The 19451-nt window shown below is 39.3% G+C and overlaps 1 protein-coding gene across 1 annotated transcript in view; it reads right to left on the bottom strand.

The window, feature by feature from the left end:
• Positions 1-42: 42 nt before the first annotated feature.
• LOC101558146 (POU domain, class 6, transcription factor 2) overlaps positions 43-19451 on the bottom strand; it is a 421096-nt gene continuing 401687 nt past the window's right edge. Inside the window, exons 7-8 of the mRNA XM_055128556.1 lie at positions 667-835; positions 43-101 (exon numbers count right to left, since the gene is read on the bottom strand). Coding sequence (XP_054984531.1) covers positions 43-101; positions 667-835 — 228 coding nt within the window. The remainder of the gene's footprint in view (positions 102-666; positions 836-19451) is intronic.

Here is a 19451-nt window from a genome sequence, read left to right as displayed (position 1 = left end):
TTTCAACCCATGAAGCTTCCTCTGCATGCCACTGGAGGCAGCTCAGGGTGTGCATACACCCATCTGCCTACAGGCACGCTCTCTTTTATTTCCTTTGACACCTACAAATAGAACAGCAGGGGACTTCAAACACACAGAAAAGCATCTTGACCTGCTGACTGCATGCCTGTTGTTGGTTATTTCAGTTCGGAGTTCTGTGGCTCAGGCTGTGCAAGCCAGTTCTTCTCTACTGAAGTGGCAGGACTGACTCAGCAGCTCAGAAAGCAAGTGAAATGGAAACGGGCCCTTACCCACAGTCATTAAGGAGCTATGCATGGGGGTTATGCTGTCATTAAGGACTTGTCCTGTCCTGGGCTCCAACACTGGCCACCTGATGCTAGAAAATTACTCTGAAGTTGAGTGGAAAAGAAAAAGAGGGAGGGCAAAAGAGAGAGAGACACGATAGAAGTAGAAATAGAGGTGTGTGTGTGTATGTGTGTGTGAAAGAGAGACAGAGAGAATGTGTGTGTGAGAGAAAGAGAGAGACATACAGCAAACACACACACACACACACACACACACACACACACTCACACACACCCCCCAGACAGAAAAATTTAGACAGAGACATTGCAAAAGGTAACAAGAAGGCCACAACGATATAACCGAGCCAGAAAGGATACTTACTGCTGACTAACTGGCCCACACTCAAAGCTGAAGAGGAGGAGGATGAGGAGGAAGAAGAGGAAGCCTGTCGGACGGGGCTTTGAGAGATGGAGGCTTGGCTGTGAGCCAGGTGCAGGAGGCTGCTTTGGGATGCTGCTTGACCCACTGACGTCTGGGGGGGTTGGTGGAGCTACATGGGAGGATGCAAAAAAATATACAAATGAATGAAAATTAGAGGGAAATGCCAGAGAGCAGACGTTTCACTTGGGGTTGAATCTTTTCTTTCTAGGAATCATACTTTCAGGAAGAATGTGTACACCTGACCCAGCAGACAGGGCGCTTTGTATCTAACATGTTGCTGTTCACCAGGTGGGACTTTTATTAGCAATTTTAAAGACCTGACTGTCCCAACAGGGTTTGTAGGAGCTCTTGATTTTCTACATTTTCGGTGATAGCATGTGGAGGAGTCTTTCTGCCTCTCGGTCCAGCGAGAGCACTCGCCAGGCTTCTCAGAGCACATTGGTAAGGTCAGAGCACTTACAGTCAGCACAGAACAAGCACTCAGTTTTCAAGGTGTGGCCGTGCCCATCATTTCATGGTACGTAACTGGCATTTTTAGGCTGAGTGCACGCAGAGATTTCCTGCTTTCCCAGGATAAAGAGTCTCAATAGATTACTGTGGAGTTCGAAAAATGCCCCCTGATAGCTTACAGAAAATTCAGAGAAAAGTCTGGGGGTAGGAATGTTCAAATATTATTTAAAGATTTCACTTCTCAGCTTTCTGACTTGCTGCCAACACTGTGTTGATAACGTTCATGCCCTCTCACTGAATTCTCAGGTCAGCCTGAGAAGTGGACCCTATTTTACAAAGAAGGATGTTGAGGCACAGAGAGAGAAAGGCCAGAAGGTTTTTGAGGTTCATTCAATAGGAGTAAAGGAGCTGGTCTCTGGGCCTATGAAGTCTGATGCTGGGATTTAAACTCTTATGACAGCAGGGAGAAATGAATTAATTTTGGAAATACTGTGTGTTAGTTAAAGTTGTCTTTCAGCTCATTTGTTTCTGACTCACAGGTTACCAGAAGACTGTTCTGAGTGATGAGAGGAACTGAGCCTGGGAGAGGAACAAGAGAAGAAAGGGAACTAGATGTAAGTGCAATTTGGAAGCCCAATCTGCATATTGACTCTCTCTGAAGCCAGCAAGAGGGACCCCTGGCCCCTGAACAGCTACACATTAGCTTTAGCAATGGCTGCTTTTCATCGTGGAATAAAGCACTTTTTTGGTCTGCGAAGTCTTTCACAGCCAGCAGCATACTAACTGTGGTGAGCAAGGTGTTTTGTGTAGGAAGTCCTATCAGTCTGTGCCTATTAGAGTTAGGTTAGGCCCTGAAACTTGGTGGAAGAGCCAACTACAAACAGGCATAAATCTACTTGTCAGTATTTTTGAGCCAGCTAGTTTCAGTTCATGTTTGTCACTGATTTCCTCTGTGTGTGTGTGTGCGTGCGTGCGTGCGTGCGTGCACACCCACTGTTTCATTCAACTCTACTGAGGTATAGTTTACATGTAGCAAAATTGCTATTTCAAGCAATTTTATCAAACTTTTGAAAGTTTGATTACAATTAAAACATTTTTGTTTGTTTTTGGGTCACATCTAGTGATACTTAGGGGTTATCCCTGGCTCAGTACTCAGGAATCATTCCTAGCAAGCTTGAGGGACCATATGGAATGTTAGAAATTGGTCTTAGGTCGGTCATGGGCAAGGAGAGTGGCCTAATGCTGTACTATCTCTCCAGCCCAAGATTACAATTAAATTATAGAATATTTTCATCATGCCATAAAGTTCGCCAGTACCCTCTGCCATTTCTGCCTAATTTCAGACTTCAGACAACTATGTCCTGCTTTTGACCCAAAATGATTCATTTGGCACAATTCTAAAAATAGAAACCTATATAGTATGTACTCTATTTTTTCTTCTATTTTTCTTTTCTTTCCTTCATTTTTATTGCTGAATAGTATATATCTATAGTGTATATATCTATACTAATGCACAGATTGTTTATTCATTCATATGATGATGAGTTATTTCAATTTTGGACTATTATTAATAGTGCTAACACAAACATCTCTGTATATTCTTGTACATACTTTTATTTGTATGTGTCTTCAGTTCTCTGATAGAATTACCCGGGAATGGAGTAATATTCTATCATACAGTAAATGCATGTCTAACTTTTAAAGAAATCACCAAATTTATTCACAAAGTGGTTATAGCATTTTATAGTCCTGCTAGAAATGCATGAGAATTTTTTTCACTTCATATTATAGATTGGGAATTATAATCTTCTTAATTCCTGAAAAGAGTAAGGAAAAAAGTAAGGAATTTTTGAAATGTGTTTCAGGAATTATTTCCTCTTCTGGTTTCTGGTGACAGTGCTTTCTCTCCCAAGTTTTGCATAATATATCTAGGAGAAATATGGGACACACATGATGTCTTCTGCTGAACATCTGAATTCAGGCACCACTCAGACTCATCTGATAACACCATTCTACTCTACAGAATCGATGCAGTTACTTTTTACTTATTTATTTAATTGGGTTAGGGAAGGTGCATACTCAGGGGCTATTCCTGGTTCTCTTCTCAGGAATTACTCTTGGCAGTGTTGGAAGACCATATAGGATGCCAGGGATCAAACCCAGGTCAGTCGCATGCAAAGCAAATACCCTACCAGCTGTACTATTGCTTCAGGCCCATGATGCAGTTACCTTTCAAGTGAGCATACCTATTGTTACTTAACTGGGCTAAATAGAGGCTAGATTGTGAACAAAGATTGTTATAATTGACATGGAATCCAAATTAATATGCATCAAGCAACTGTCTAAAGTAATTAACTGATCTGCTGAGCATATAATCAATCAAACCCAGTAATTTTTTTCCTGTGGGAACACATACTGAAGATTAAATCTATTTTTAATTTGCTTAATAAAACGTGATGTATATTTTCATGTTAGTCTATGCCCTCACCTATTGAGCTGTCCTTCTAACTATTGCTACTTAACTAAGACTTTTTGGAGTTCTGAGTTGCTGAATGGTGGGACAGTCTTTGGATTCACCATTCTATCAGTATTTTATTGGACTTGGGTGTGGTAAAGTACTATAAAAAACTGAATAATAATCAATTTTAATTTATCTCCCTGTCTAAGGGTAAAAACACAGTAGAGAAAAGATACTAGACTCTAATGTGTTAAGGCACTAATAAAGCTAGGGCTTACACATTAGGCTATGCAGGAGAAGAAATTCAAGAAGAAAACAGTCATTCTCTAAAAAATTTGTTCATATGATTGAGAGATAGTACAGTGGATAAGGCTCTTGCCTTGCCTGCATTTGAACTGGGTTTAATCCTTCGGACCACATATGTTTCCTCCAGTCCCCCATAAGAACTGATTCTATCTACACAGAAATCTTGGAAAAGTATATTTTTCCTAAAGCATACAGGTTTTTCTTTTGAATAGCATATGAGGACATATTTACTTTCCAGATTTACCTAGATAGTTAAAAAATACAATATAAATTACAAAATTTTCTTTTTTTGTCAAAAATCAAGGCTACATAAAAATTGCATCGTAACAAAACTTACATATCTTCTCCAATGTAGACATATCTATTGAAACCTCATTTTCTTGTAAACCCAGACACATTGGTCTCATATATACATATTTATTTATCAGAATTAGGCCAGCAATTGACTTATTTTTCTTAACTTTGTCCCTCAAAAGGGTGTAAGAGATACTGGTCTTATTTTTTCCTATTGTTAAAACTGCAATTCCTTCAGGCAAACTATAAAATAAGGCCTGTCTTAGTTTTTCAGTTTTTATTTTCTTAGTTTGATAGTTTTGCTGCACTGATCTTTATAGATAGAGCTACAAATATATAGATATAATTTCTAAATATAAATGTGCAAAAATCACTGAACTAAGAAAGTTACATATATAACGCTCCTGGAAGAGAGCGACATAGAACGTTCCAACCCGCACCAGGCTGTCTTCACCAGGTAACTCGGATGGGGTGGGTTAAGTTTCCCTCCCCACCCCAGCAGAACCCTGCAGCCGAAAACCTCCAGAACCCAACTGCAGCCATGCTCAAGACCACTCTCTACATGCTCCAGCGAGCCTCAGCTATAGGGGAACCTGCAGAAAAACCCAGGTATGCGGGACCCGTGACTGAGATCTCCAAGCTCACTCAGAGCGGGACTGAACCTCCTCTCCCCAGCTCCCTAGTTTTTCAGTAGCTTGGCAGTCACACCCACAGGCTGCCCCTGGCGCCATGTAATCACATCAAGGGCAAAACCCAGAGATTCAGAAATAAACCTCCGAGAAGAGAGTAACATAGGCCTCACCCATGAGTGAATCTGCTCTATAATCCTATTCTAAATTTCAGAATTCCTGGGTCTTTCATACTCTAGCCCACTGATGTACAAAAAGTAACACACATTTGTTTGGGTTTAACATACATGATTGTAATCTTTTTTTAAAAGGGCTTAAATAGCTCAAGGATGAAACACAACAATCTTCACACACTTTGCTCTTATGGTTATGAGAGGGTGTATAATGGTGGGATTGGTGTTTGAATACTAAATGTAATGAATTATTGTGAACAACTTTATAAAAATTAAATTAAATTAAATTAAAAAAGAAAATTACATACATAATAACTAAGAAATCACATATATGAATATCTATAAACATAAAAAGATGCATAAATAAAACGTCTGAATATAATGTAATAAGAAAAAGAAAACAAATTTGAACTAGTATAAAACAAACTCGGATGCCAACATAAAATTTAATAAATTTTTAAAAAGTCATATTAAGTATAGCTAATTATTGTAAAATAATGTATTTAAGTTTATATTTATTTTTTGGGACCACACCTGGCAGTGCTCAGGGATCACTCCCGGTGGGGCTCAGGAGTGCTAGATATTGAACCTGTGTTGGCTGTGTGTAAGGCAAGTACCATGTCCATGGCACTCTCTCTCTCCAGCTCCTGAATTTAAGTTTCACATGTAAGTTTGTGGAGGTTTCTGTTACTTAAGATTAGAAGTGATACGATAGGGGCCGGAGTGATAGCACAGTGGGTAGGGCATTTGCCTTGCACGCGGCCGACCCGGGTTCGATCCCCGGCATCCCATATGGTCCCCCACGCACCGCCAGGAGTAATTCCTGAGCATCGCTGGGTGTGACACAAAAAGCAAGAAAAAAAAAAGAAGTGATATGATAAGGTCTAATCAGTTATGAAAATAACTTCTAATAATTTTCTGCATAAATATCACTTGCTATGATTTCCCACTCAGTAGACTTAGCATGTTTATATAATTTGCATTTCATGGATTTAATTTTTCCCCCCTTGGGTTTAATCTTAGAAAAAATAAAAAAGGATTTTGTTCTGTTATCCTTTGTTTAATATATATTGGGCACAAAAGTTATAAAATTTAGTTGAAAGGAGTGAATAGTTTTATTTGATTAAGAAAGAAATGTTTATAGGATATAACATTAGTTAGATTTTTTTAACTTCCTAGTTCTCTGTACTGTGATACTTAAAATAATTTCCTTATTTTGTATCTTTTTCATAATTTGTACAATGCATTCTGACATGATGGCTGAATACTATTCAATTAATTCTCAAGAGAAAATATCCTAAAGTAAAAAACAGTGACATTAGGAAAATACTATAGGGTTCAATTATGTTGTTTTTTACATATGTACATATCTGTATTACAATATTATTGGCCAATAAGTATGTATGCAGTGATCTACCTTAATTTTTCTGCAGGTGACCGACTACTGTTCAGTTTTCCAACACTATTTGTTGAAAAGACTTTTGTTTAGTTTTTGCATTGTGTTTTGGGAGACCGTCACCTGCTGAGTGCAGGGCTTATTTTGATCTGCTCAGGAATCATTTCTGGGAGTGCGTGGGGATCATACTGGTGCCAGAGACAGAACTGTTTTCTGCAAAGAAGCTCTCCTTTATCCATATTGATATGTTCTCTTTCCTCTAGATTTTTTTCTTGTCTTTTATGCAGTACAGGAGCTTGAACCCAGGATTTCACACATGTAATGGGATTGCTCTACAGCTAACACACCCCCGGCCCTGGGTTCTCTATTTTATTTGGTTGGACTGCGTGTCTGTTTTTGTCCCAATGTGATACTATTTTAATAGCCATTGTTTTGTAATATTGTTTGAAGCTAGGAAGTGTGATGCCTCCATCTCTCTCTTCTGAGAATGGCTTTGACTATTTGGGGTTCTTTTTCAGTTTCATTATAAATTCTAGGCTTGCATGTTGTATTTCCTTGAAAAATTACATTGGCACTTTGGTAGAGATTGCATTGAATCAATCTATGCATGCAATATGTCTTTCCAATTTTTTGCCTCCTTTAATTTCTTTTAGTAACGTCATAATTTTCAGTGATTAGGACTTTCATCTCTTTTTAAAGATTTACTTCTAGTTATTTTATTTTTTGATACAGATGTAAATGAGATTGAAAAATATTTTCTTTTTCCTTTGATTCATTTCTTACAGCTAGAAATGAAGGAGATTTTATATCCTATCATTTTACTCAATTCATTCATTATTTATAGCAGGTTTGTGTGTGTGTTTAGTTTTTAGGGTTTTCTTTTTTTTTCTTCTTTTTGGGTTACACTGGCGATGCACAGGGGTTACTCCTGGCTTATGCACTCAGGAATTACTCCTGGTGATGCTCGGGGGACCATATGGGATGCTGGGACTCGAACCCGGGTCGGCCGTGTGCAAGGCAAACACTCTACTTGCTGTGCTATTGCTGCAGCCCCTAGGGTTTTCTTTAATTCTATACACAAAAATTTATTCAGAACAAATAAAAGACTTGGATATTAGATCCCAAGCCAAAAAGTAAATAGAAGAAAACACAGATGATGAAGAAATTGACTTAGTTCCATCGGGACAATTCTCCAGTTGATTTGTCCCTGTTGGTATCATGGGAACAGTTTAACATGTCCAGAAGTGGCCTATGGCTTCTGCACCATCACTCTCCCCTACCCTCCTATGGTCTCTCATTCTTGGATCTGGTTTGCTCTGACCTTGCCACACCTATACCCCCTCCTGCAATGAGATCACCATGGTCCCAGGGTTATTGGACCCATAGAAACTATGGTATTCTTTTGAGCTCCAATGGACGCTTGGAAGCATCTAAGACAGATCAAAGGTTCCCCACGCCTGAGCTGAAGATCCCTGTGAGATCTGCAACTCTGTGTCTCTGGTCAATGAGTTTTCTAATGAATTTTACTTCGTTCTTGCCTAAATGTCTGGCTTTTTGGTAAGTTATTTTACCAATCCACTGCTTGGGATCCTTGGAATCTGGGTCTAAGGGAAACCCCCAACACTGCTTCAGGTGATACACTTTAGAATGTCAACATCAGAGATGTATTTGGAGACTCAAATCCATTGGAAAGAAAGCAAAACTAAGGCGGGGGAATGGAATTATGTTGAATAAAAAAGTCAATGCAGCAAAATAAACGATTACAAAAACAAAAATACAACTTCAAGGAACCTGGAGAGGGGGGGTTCCTAGTATAGTACTTGCCCTTCAGGCATGAGGGAGTGAGTTTTATGCAGCCTCATGTCATTAAGGTCAATCACTGTCACTGTCACTGAGTTCCAGTGCCACCGTGTAACCTGCAAGGCACTACAAGCATATGCAAACTGCAGCCAAGAGTGTGACCCTCTCGCACATTAGAAGTGCATCAATGACAATGATGGCAACAATAATGGCAGCAACAGAAAGGGACAAAAAGGGGTGAAAAGAAACAATGTAATAAAAAAGCACCCTAAACTTAAAAAAAGAAGTCTCCAAAGAGATTTATAAACTGACTCCTGGGGACAGAATAATAGCACAGTGGGTAAGGGGCTTACCTTGCATGCAGCAGGCCCAGCTTTGAACCCCAGTATCACAAATGGCCATCTAAGCATTGCCAGGAGCTGGGGCTTGAGTGCAAAGCTAGGAGTTAGATGAGCAAAGATGCATACGACCCAGGAAGCAGACCAAACCCCCCCACCTCTCCACAAACCCAATTCCCCTGCCTCCATTACAAAGAGACCACTCAACACTTGGGAGACGATATTTGCATATCCTATACTTAGCAGATTAATATCCTAGAGATATAAACATATCACACAACTCTAACTTAAAAAGCAAGTAGCTCTGTTAGAAAAGTAGGGAAAAGATTTTAAACACTGCCAACGAGTCAAATGGTTCAGACACAAAAAAAATGCCCAACATTACTTACTGTTAGGAATACACAATAAAAACGGCAGTATAATATCAGCTCATAATTGTGAGAATGATCTGTATAAAAATACTTTAAACAACAATGTCCATGATGATGTGGAAAAAGGGTATGCTGGTACATTACTGGTGGGAAATGAATGGATGCAGCCTCTAAGGAAATGGTATGGCGATGCCTTACAAATGGGAATTCCATACTCCATAGCAACACCTCGCCTAGGTTTTTAACTGAAGGGTATAGAAACACTAATTAAAAGAGGTATATTTGTGAGATATGTGCTGTCACAAACATATAATTTGATATTTTTGAGAGATATAATTCAAAGAGGTAAAATTCTACACCATATAGCAACATTATTTGTAATAGCTAAAATGGGGACCAGCCTGAAAGTCCGTGCAAGGATTAGTAAAAAAGCTGTGGTGTTGTGGTATATCAATGTAAGGAAATAACTCTGCCATCAAGCAAGATGAGATTGTGCCTTTGGGCACAAAATGAATGAAACTCGAAGTAATTATGCTAAGTGAAATGTCAAAAAGTGAAAGGCCATTGTTGGATTGCCTCTCTCATATGTGGACTAGGAATTACTAAAGCAAACGAATTGGTGAAAATGAGCAAGCACCAAAACTAACTCCTAAAATTCTGCAAAAGAGGAGATATTTTGATGGTGGGAGTGGGACAAGGAGAAGGGAAAAATGGGGAGAGAGGTGTTTTGTTTTCGTGTTTCTTTTTTTTTCAGTTTTGACTTTTGGGTCACACCTAGGGAGGCTCAGGGCTTACTCCTGGCTCTGTGCTCAGGGATCACTTCTGGTAGGCTTGGGGGGAAAAATCATAGATCTTATGAGGTGCTGGGAATTGAACCCAGGTCAGCCGAAAACAGGGCAAGTATCTTCCCACAGTACCATTGCTCCAGCCCTGAGAGAGAGCTGTTTGATATCAGAGGCACTGCAACTTGATAGTGGATGTAGACTCTTAGTGTGGAGCTATACTTCTGAATTTCTACAGTATTGTTAACTAACCATGAACATATAGACCCCCCTGTAGGATAACATAGCCTCAGGTAGTTTAGGTTTACTGGGTTACTCCCTTACAGTGCTCCTATTCCTCTTTGTTTATTTGTAGCTTCTTTCTTAGTGTTCTGTTGACTTGTATATAATGTTTTTCTCTTCTCCTTGAGTCCTTTGCATAGTTTATTCAGAGCAAGTCCTTTTTGTATGGACACAGGAAGACTTAACAAATGTTATGCTTTTGTAACCTGGGAGTCATTTGACTCTACATGATATTTTCCTCCAGGGCATCTGTTCTCTTGACCTAAGCCTCAGCTGCCCTTACTTCCTAGCATCCCCAAAGCAGGGTCCCGACGACGTGGGACGAGAAGGACCCAGGGCAAGCGGTGAGTTGTGTGCTACCCTGGCATCAAGATGGGCCTGGCCAAAGTGCCTAATGCTTAACTATAAGTTAAGAGCTTGATCATGGACAAATGTTGTCATGATCCAAACAGTGATAACTAGATTCGACCCTGCTAGGGTGAGGAATGATTAATCTGGCCTGAGTGCTGTGGTCTGAGCCTGTGGCAAGATGTTGCCAGGAGAGCTGCCTTGCAAACCTCAATGTATCTCTTGCTATGTCCATGCAAAAATAACTAGTATTAAGATGTTAATGAGTGTTTGGGGGAGAGGAGAAAAAACCCTTTAGAGGTATTTTGCCTACTGGCAGTGAGGAAGGGTTTTGGAATGCCCTGCCCTCAGGAAGGGCTTTCTTATGTTGATTTTGCTACCTGGCTGGGTGTAGCCTAGAAGGCAAGGTGGGAGAGAGAAGGGGGAGGAGAGATGAGAGAAGCCAGAAAGAAGTGGCAGTAGATCCAGAGAGAGGCCGGAGCTGGGAGTGCCGGAGATGAGAAAGATGAAAGACTGAATAAACGGTAACTAATCAGCAACCAGCTTGGTCCTCGTTCTTCCTTCGCCTGCCCTAGACTACCGGCCGTTCCGATCCAGTCCACACACTGCGGTTCCAGGGCACCGAACTCGGGCGGTGAGACAGAGCTGCTCGGAGAGCCCGCTAGTGCACTCGCCCCTCGGTGAGCCTTAGTTTTTTACACCCCCCTATAAATACCTACAATGAAATAGTCACAAATTGAAATAGTTTATCAAAAGAAAATCACGGAATATTATGGAATTGCTAAAAACAAAGAAAAGTTCATTGCTTTTTTTCTGGAGATAAGGAAAGCTTTGAAACTTCTGTAAAAGCAGATTCCTCACTACATTGCTTTGATCTTGAAAGGCCAACTTTGTGGATGCCATTTATTGGTATCTGTACTTCCGGTGCATTTAAGCTTACTTGGTTTCTTTCTTTCTTTCTTTCTTTCTTTCTTTCTTTCTTTCTTTCTTTCTTTCTTTCTTTCTTTCTTTCTTTCTTTCTTTCTTTCTTTCTTTCTTTCTTTCTTTCTTTCTTTCTTTCTTTCTTTCTCTCTTTCTTTCTTTTTGCTTACTTGGTTTATAATCATGGCAACATCCCTCTGCTTTTGGTGTAGTAATATTTTAATGGAAGTGGAAATAGACTTCAAATGATCTTACTTGGCTTACTTGGCATTGCACAGCTAGTGAACATGAGTTTTGAATCCAGGTGTGTTTGACTCAAGAGTTTATGCTCCTTGCGATCCCTATGAGGATGCCCTTGACAGTCTTCAAAGAAATGGAACAAGCACTCCTGAAATTCATATGGAACAATAAGCCCCCACGAATAGCTAAAGCAATTCTTGGGGAAAAGAAAATGGGAGGAATCAATCTCCCCAACTTCAAACTCTACTACAAAGAGGTAGTAATTAAAACAGCATGGTACTGGAACAAAGGCAGAGCTGCAGACCAATGGAACAGGGTTGTATACTCTGACACCCCGCCCCAAATATATGATCATCTAATCTTTGATAAGGGAGCAAGAAATGTGAAGTGGAACAAGGAAAGCATGTTTAACAAATTGTGCTGGCAAAACTGGACAGCTACATGCAAAAAAAATGGGCTTAGATTTCCACCTATCACCATGTACAAAAGTCAGATCAAAATGGATTAAAGACCTCAATATCAGACCAGAATCCCTAAGGCACATTGAAGACAAAGCTAGCAAAACCCTCCATGACATTGAAGCCAATGGTATCTTCAAAGATGACACACCACTGGCCAAGTAAGTGAAAACAGAGATAAATAAATGGGACTATCTCAAACTAAGAAGCTTCTGAACCTCAAAAGAAACAGTGACAAAAATACAAAGACAGTCTACAGAATGGGAAAGCATATTTACCCAGTACCCATCCGATAAAGGGTTGATATCAAGGATATACAGGGCACTGGCTGAACTCTACAAGAAGAAAACTGCCGACCTAATCAAAAAATGGGTGATGAAATAAACAGAAACTTTTCCAAAGAAGAAATCTGAATGGCTGAGAGGCACATGAGAAAATGCTCGATATCACTAATCATCAGGGAGATGCAGATCAAAACAACAATAAGATATCATCTCACACCACAGAGACTGGCCCACATCCAGAAAATACAAAGCAACTGGTGCTGGCATGGATGTGGGCAGAAAGGGATTCTTATTCACTGCTGGTGGGAATGCCGACTTGTTCAGCCCTTTTGGAAAACAATATGGACAATTCTTAAAAAATTAGAAATTGAGCTTCCATTTGGCCCAGCAATACCACTTCTGGGAATATATCCCAGAGAGGCAAAAAGGTATAGTAGAAATGCCATCTGCATTTGTATGTTCATTGCACCACTGTTTACAATAGCCACAATCTGGAAAAAACCGGAGTGCCCAAAAAACAGATGACTGGTTAAAGAAACTTTGGTACATCTATACAATGCAATACTATGCAGCTGTTAGAAAAGATGTCACTGTCACTGTCATCCCATCGCTCATCGATTTGTTCGAGCAGGCACCAGTAACATCTCTCATTGAGAGACTTATTGTTACTGTTTTTGGCATATCCAATATGCACAGGTAGCTTGCCAGGCTCTGCCATGCGGGCTCCATACTCTCGATAGCTTGCCAGGCTCTCTGAGAGGGGAGGAAGAATCGAACACAGGTCGGCCGTGTGAAAGGCGAACACCCAACCACTGTGCTATCGCTCCAGCCCTAGAAAAGATGATGTCATGAAATTTGCATATAAGTGGATCAACATTAACAGAATCATGTTGAGTGAAGTGAGTCAGAAAGAAAGAGACAGACATAGAAAGATTGCACTCATATGTGGAATATAAAGTAGCAGAGAGGTGCGAGCTTGCAATGATGCAACTTCTGGCAGAAATTCCTCTGGATTTAGTTACTAAAATACAGAATTCCAAAAACCTCATATCTCTCCATCCTTCAGCAATGGAAAACAAATTATCAAATGCTTCCTTTTCAGCAGGTCTGGCATTGGGGGCGGACTTTAAACAATAGCAGTGAGTTTTTTGTTGAAATATTGAATGTAATCAAAGTAAAGAGAAAATAAAGTGAAATTTCTCAGCTACACAGGTGGGGTTTGGGGGAGGTATACTGTGATTCTTGGAGCTGGAATATGTGCACTGGTGAAGGGATGGGTGTTCAAGCATTGTATAACTGAGACTTAAACCTGAAAACTTTGTAACTTTCCACATGGTGATTCAATAAAAGATTAATTAATTAATTAAAATATAATTAATGCCCCTTCTGCTAGGTTTCCATCGGACTCTAAGTTTCTATCTACCACTGGTCATGAGTGGTTACTTGTTGGGGCAACAGCAGTATGGGAAGTCTGGGGGCAACTGAGATATGTTCAAATCAACCTGGTGAGGTTTATTAGAATTAAATTTATCATCAATGCAATTATCAATTGTATTTAAAATGCTCTATTAATTTAAACATGCCCTCTGTTTTTTAAAAATATATGTGGTAGAGGGATATTTTGACTTTGATAGTGGGTATAGCATAAAATTTTATTTCTACAACATACACTTTCATGTAAACCAATGCTAGCTCATTAATTAGGAAAAATATAATAAAATTATTGTATTCTAGCTTATTGTTCTGTACAGGTTTCAAAGCACTTGAAAATTGCATTTTATTTCAGTATTATTTTTTTTTTGCCACACCTGGCTGTGCTCATGGTTTACTCCTGGTTGTACACTCAGGGATTACCCCTGGCAGGCTCAGGAAACCATATAAGATGTCAGGCATTGAAGTGGGGTAGCTGCATGCAAGGCAAATGCCCTACCAGCTGCACTATCCTGTTGGCTCCTGAATTTTGTGTTTTAAATAAACCACAGTATCTTTAGGTACAACAGTATCTTTAGGTACCATAGTATCTTTAGAACATTATCCAAAATGTGATTTTGGCATAATATGGGCACCTACCACTATTAAATGTATAGACAATGGCTAATGTCTCTTCATTGATTTAATCTTAGTTATTTATAGTGCTCAGACTTGCGTTTTACAATATCTTGCTCATCTAGCCATATTTTCTGTTTAGTCACTATACCGCCGCTAGACTGCCTAAAGGAGGTAGAGCTTTTCTTAAGTTTCAGTAAACTCCGTTATCCTTTTTCTTTTCTTAAGGCTACGTTAATATGGGTCTAACTTGAAATTCTATCCCCCAGCCTCTGAGAATAAGACTTCATTTGAAGATAGGGAAATTATAAATCATATTGGGGACTGGAGAGATAGTGAAGGCATTTGCTTAGCATATGGCTCACCCAGGTTTGATTTCCCAGCACCACATACAGTCCCAGAGCACTCCCAGGAATAATACCTGAGCACAGAGTCAGGAATAAGCCCTGAGTACCAATGAATGTGTCCCCACAAATCAAAAATTTAAAAAATTGTAATCCGTGTAGGATCTTGTTCAATATGACAGATGTCCTTCCAAGAACAGTAGATTAGAACAAAGATTAAGAACAGAGGTGAGAGCACGAGAGCATTCAGGAAGAAGAGGAGAAGGTAACACACAGAGAAAAGACCGACCCTGCTGGCATCCTGGTCTCAGACTTCAGTATCTGCAGCTGTGAGACAACACATTTCTGCTGTTATGCCTGACAGTCTGTGGTACTGTCACACAGTCCCCAGCAGACTGTCATAGGTGAGAGCTTGGAGAGACAACAAAGACGAGAATGATGTGTTCTTCAAATGAGCTGGGACTTTGCATTTTCCTAAAGAGGAGGAGGGGAAATGTTTGCTTCATCTAGGGAATGAGAAAGTAATCAGAGTTCTTGTTTTGGAGGCTTCTTCCTGCATTCTCTCACAGACTGGCCTTACTACCTGTTTTTGCTAGCTGCACCGTATTAATATAGTCAACAAAAATCGATCCAAACATTAGCTGACTTGAAAGCCTGGTATGGTTTTCTGTGCCACTGCTCCCTGAGTAATTTCCATGTTTAAGCAACATATCCTTAGCAACATTTCAGTTTTTGGGATCAAGTATCTTCTAATTAAATTGACAATTGATACAAAAGTAAGTGTGGGTAATGCTTGTCTTGAAATAAAATGCAGAATGTGCTAAACAGGTTGGGAAAGTCAATGCTCATAAACAGAAAAATGGAATTAAACATAGGGAGACAGTGAATTGCAAGGGTAAGGTGAAAATGACCCTAAGATCTCTGGCAGGGGTGAGGGAGTGTAGAGGTCCCGGTGACTCTCTAGCCCTCACTATTCAGGCTAGCAGTTTTCTGAGTGCCTCAGAAATCAAAGTGGTCATCTTTAAGATTTGGCATTTTTCAGAATCAGTCGAAAGACTGTTAAGATTTGGTCATTGAGTCGTAACCCTAAACTTTTTGACACAAGGGTTTGGGGGTGAGATTCAAGATACTCTTGGGCTTTTTATGATTAACTGTGATATTTATATAGAAGTTTGGAGGGTTATCAAGATTTTGGAAGAGTTTATTTTTAGGAAAAAGGTAAAGAAATTAGATTTATTATTTCTGGACAATAGATAATAGAACCCATACTTAACAAGAAGCTTTCATAATTAGGCTCACAACCTTTAATAATCTATTTGAAATAAATTTTACCATAGACAGTACAAGTATTCAGATCTTAAAGTTGTTGAAAGATTTAGGGATGACACCAGAAAAATCTAATTCCAACCATTTTGAGAACCTAGAATGGTACTAGCTAGGGGACATTTTCGTTACTTTTGTGCAAAGTTTAAAAAATTAAGAAAGGAATCATCTTTTTGGCAGGTTTCAGGAGATTCATTGTGTTTTCCTTCTGGATTTTTTTTTCTGTGATTCTGAAACATCTCTTTAAGCAAGAAGAGGCCCCTATTAAAGGGGCCTATTACAGAATCTATTGCAGACGCCCCTTGTTGCAGGGGAGTATGAGGTGAGAATTAGAACGAGAGCAGGATTTAGAAGAGGTCACCAGACACAAGCAAATGAGGTCAAGTTCATCACCCAGCAAGCACAGGACTGCACAGGCTCAGTTGAGACAACGGGAGGTAAGGAGTCAGACTGTAGTGCTGCGCAGAAACAGGAGTTTCAATGTAGTTGCGATAATGCGATGGGAGAGTGGCAGAGTAGGAACTGATGTTCAGAGAAGAAATAGATAATGCAGTCCTGTGCAGGGCCTTTGCTTTCAGCAGGTGCTTATTTGGGACACACTGGGCAGAAACCAGAATTGGAAAAGCACAGAAGGGCCTGAGCCTTCTGGAAGCGCCGCTTTTCGATGCTGAAGCTCTGAAAGGGGCAGTACAATTGGGAAGCAATTTAAACGAATAAAAGACCATGCAGCCACTTAGGAGTCCCACACTCCTAAAGAGAGGGTGGCTTGAGGAAATGAATGGAGCATTGCAAAAGACCTGAGGGAGTGATGCAAGAGAACTATGGAGACAGGAGCAAGTTTAGCAGAAGGAGAGTGCCTCTGGGTCCCAAAGGAGGGGTGAGCAGGAGTTTTCCCAGAGGTAGAAAAGGCTGAAATGGCCTGGCTGGGCATGGCAGGGAGTGGCAAGGGGAGATCAGAGAAGTGAGATGCTATGTGGCTAGAAGGTCAAAGGCTTGTTTTTCTTTGTATTTTAATTTGTTTTTGATTGACATTACCATTTGTTTGTAAGAGTATAAATATTCCCCCACATTCCTACTACGTTTATTTCTGACCTTTTTAGGTATAGGTCATTCTCACTTGTGTGAAGTGATATCTTTTTGTTGTTTTGATTTATACTCTCTCATAATAAGTGATGATGACCATTTTTTTCACATGTCAATCAGCCATATATATGACTTCTTTGGAGAAGTGCTTTTCTGGTATTTTGTCCATTTTTCAATGGATTGTTACACTTTTTGTTGTCAAGTTGTGTTAGTTCTTTATATATCTCAGATAATAACCCTATGTCAAGTGTATGACACGCAAACATTTCTCCCAATTGATAGGTCACCATATTTTTATGTTTATTTCTTTCACAGTGAAGAAGCTTTTTATTTGCTATGACACAATTTGTTTATTTTGCTTTTGTTTCCTTGGCAATAAAATGCGATTGACAAAGCATCACTGAAGCCAATATGGTGGAGTTTTGTGTACATTTTCTTTGATGTATTCTATAGATTTGGGTCTAATACCTAGATCTTTAACCCATCTTTAGTCAACTTTTGTTCATAGTGTGAGATGGTGCATTTTCATGCTTATTGCATATGGTTATCTAATTTTTCCAACCATTTGTTGAAGAGGCTATCTTTTCTTCAGTTTATGTTTTGGCTCCTTTGTGGTAAATTAACTGTCCATGTATCTGAGAATTTACTTCTGGGCTCTAAATTCTATTTCATTAACCTGAGTTTCTGTTTTTAATTACAATATTGTACAGTTTTAATTGTTATAGTTTTATGGTAGGAAATGTGATTTCTACCATCTTTGTTTTTCTTAGGATTGCTTTGCAGAGTATTTTGTGGTGCCATATAAGTTTTAATAATATTTGTTCTAGTTCCTTGAAAAACATTACTGGAATTTTGATGGGATGTTGATAGGACGTTTTAACAGTGTTAGTTAAATTTCATGAATATGGAATATTTTTCTATTTTCTTGTTTCCTCTATTTCTTTTAACGATGACATTTTTTAATTTATTATTTTTTTTTATTGAATCACCATGTGGAAAGTTACAAAGCTTTCAGGCTTAAGTTTCAGTTACACAATGCTTGAACACCCATCCCTTCACCAGTGCACATATTCCACCACCAAGAACCACAGTAAACCTCACCCCCACCCTCCCAGTCCCCCAGACCCCCACTCTGCCTGTGTAGCTGATAAATTTCACTTTACTTTCTCTTTACTTTGAAACATTCAATATTTCAACAAAGAACTCACTATTACTGTTTGGAGTTTCCCCCTCCCCCAACGTCGGACCTGCTGAAAAGGAAGCATTTGATAATTTGCTTTCCATTGCTGAGAATGAAGAGATATGAGGTCATGTGGCCACAATAGTGGCCGCAAGGATTTGGATTTCTGTATTTTAGTATTTCAGTAACTAAATACAGAGGAATTTCTGCCAGAAGTTGCATCATTGCTAGCTCGTACCTCTCTGCTACTTTATATTCCACATATGAGTGTAATCTTTCTATGTCTGTCTCTTTCTGACTCATTTCACTCAACATAATACTTTCCATGTTGATCCACTAATATGCAAATTTGATGACTTCATCTTTTCTAACAGCTGCACAGTATTCCATTGTGTAGATGTACCAAAGTTCTTTAACCAGTCATCTGTTTTGGGGCACTCTGGTTTTTTCCAGATTGTGGCTATTGTAAACAGTGGTGCAATGAACATACAAATGCAGATGGCATTTCTACTATACCTTTTTGCCTCTCTGGGATATATTCCCAGGAGTGGTATTGCTGGGTCAAATAGAAGCTCAATTTCTAATTTTTTGAGAATCGTCCATATTGTTTTCCAAAAGGGCTGAACAAGTCGGCATTCCCACCAGCAGTGAATAAGAATCCCTTTCTCCCCACATCCGCGCCAACACCAGTTGCTTTTGTTTTTTTGGATGTGGGCCAGTCTCTGTGGTATGAGATGATATCTTATTGCTGTTTTGATCTGCATCTCCCTGATGATTAGTGATGTCTAACATTTTCTCATGTGCCTTTCAGCCATTCGGATTTCTTCTTTGGGGAAGTTTCTGTTCATTTCATCACCCCATTTTTTGATCAGGTCGGCAGTTTTCTTCTTGTGGAGTTCAACCAGTGCATTGTATATCCTTGATATTAACCCCTTATCGGATGGGTATTGGGTAAATATCCTTTCCCATTCTGTAGGCTGAATGACATTTTTTTTGATAGATAAGTTTTCACCTCTCTTGTTTAGTTTGATTCCCAGGTATTTAATTTTTTGATTAAATTGTAAAAGGTGTTATTTTTCTTGATTTATTTCATGTAATTCTTTGCTTATGGAAATGCCATAGACTTTTGAAATTGATTTTGCAGCCTGACAATTTACTACATTGATCTATTGGTTCTAATAATTTTTTTTAGTGAAGTATTTGGGATTTTAAAAATATA

The sequence above is a fragment of the Sorex araneus genome, chromosome 1 (assembly GCF_027595985.1).
Source record: "Sorex araneus isolate mSorAra2 chromosome 1, mSorAra2.pri, whole genome shotgun sequence".
Lineage (NCBI taxonomy): Eukaryota > Metazoa > Chordata > Mammalia > Eulipotyphla > Soricidae > Sorex > Sorex araneus.
This window is presented reverse-complemented; position numbering and strand designations above follow the sequence as displayed.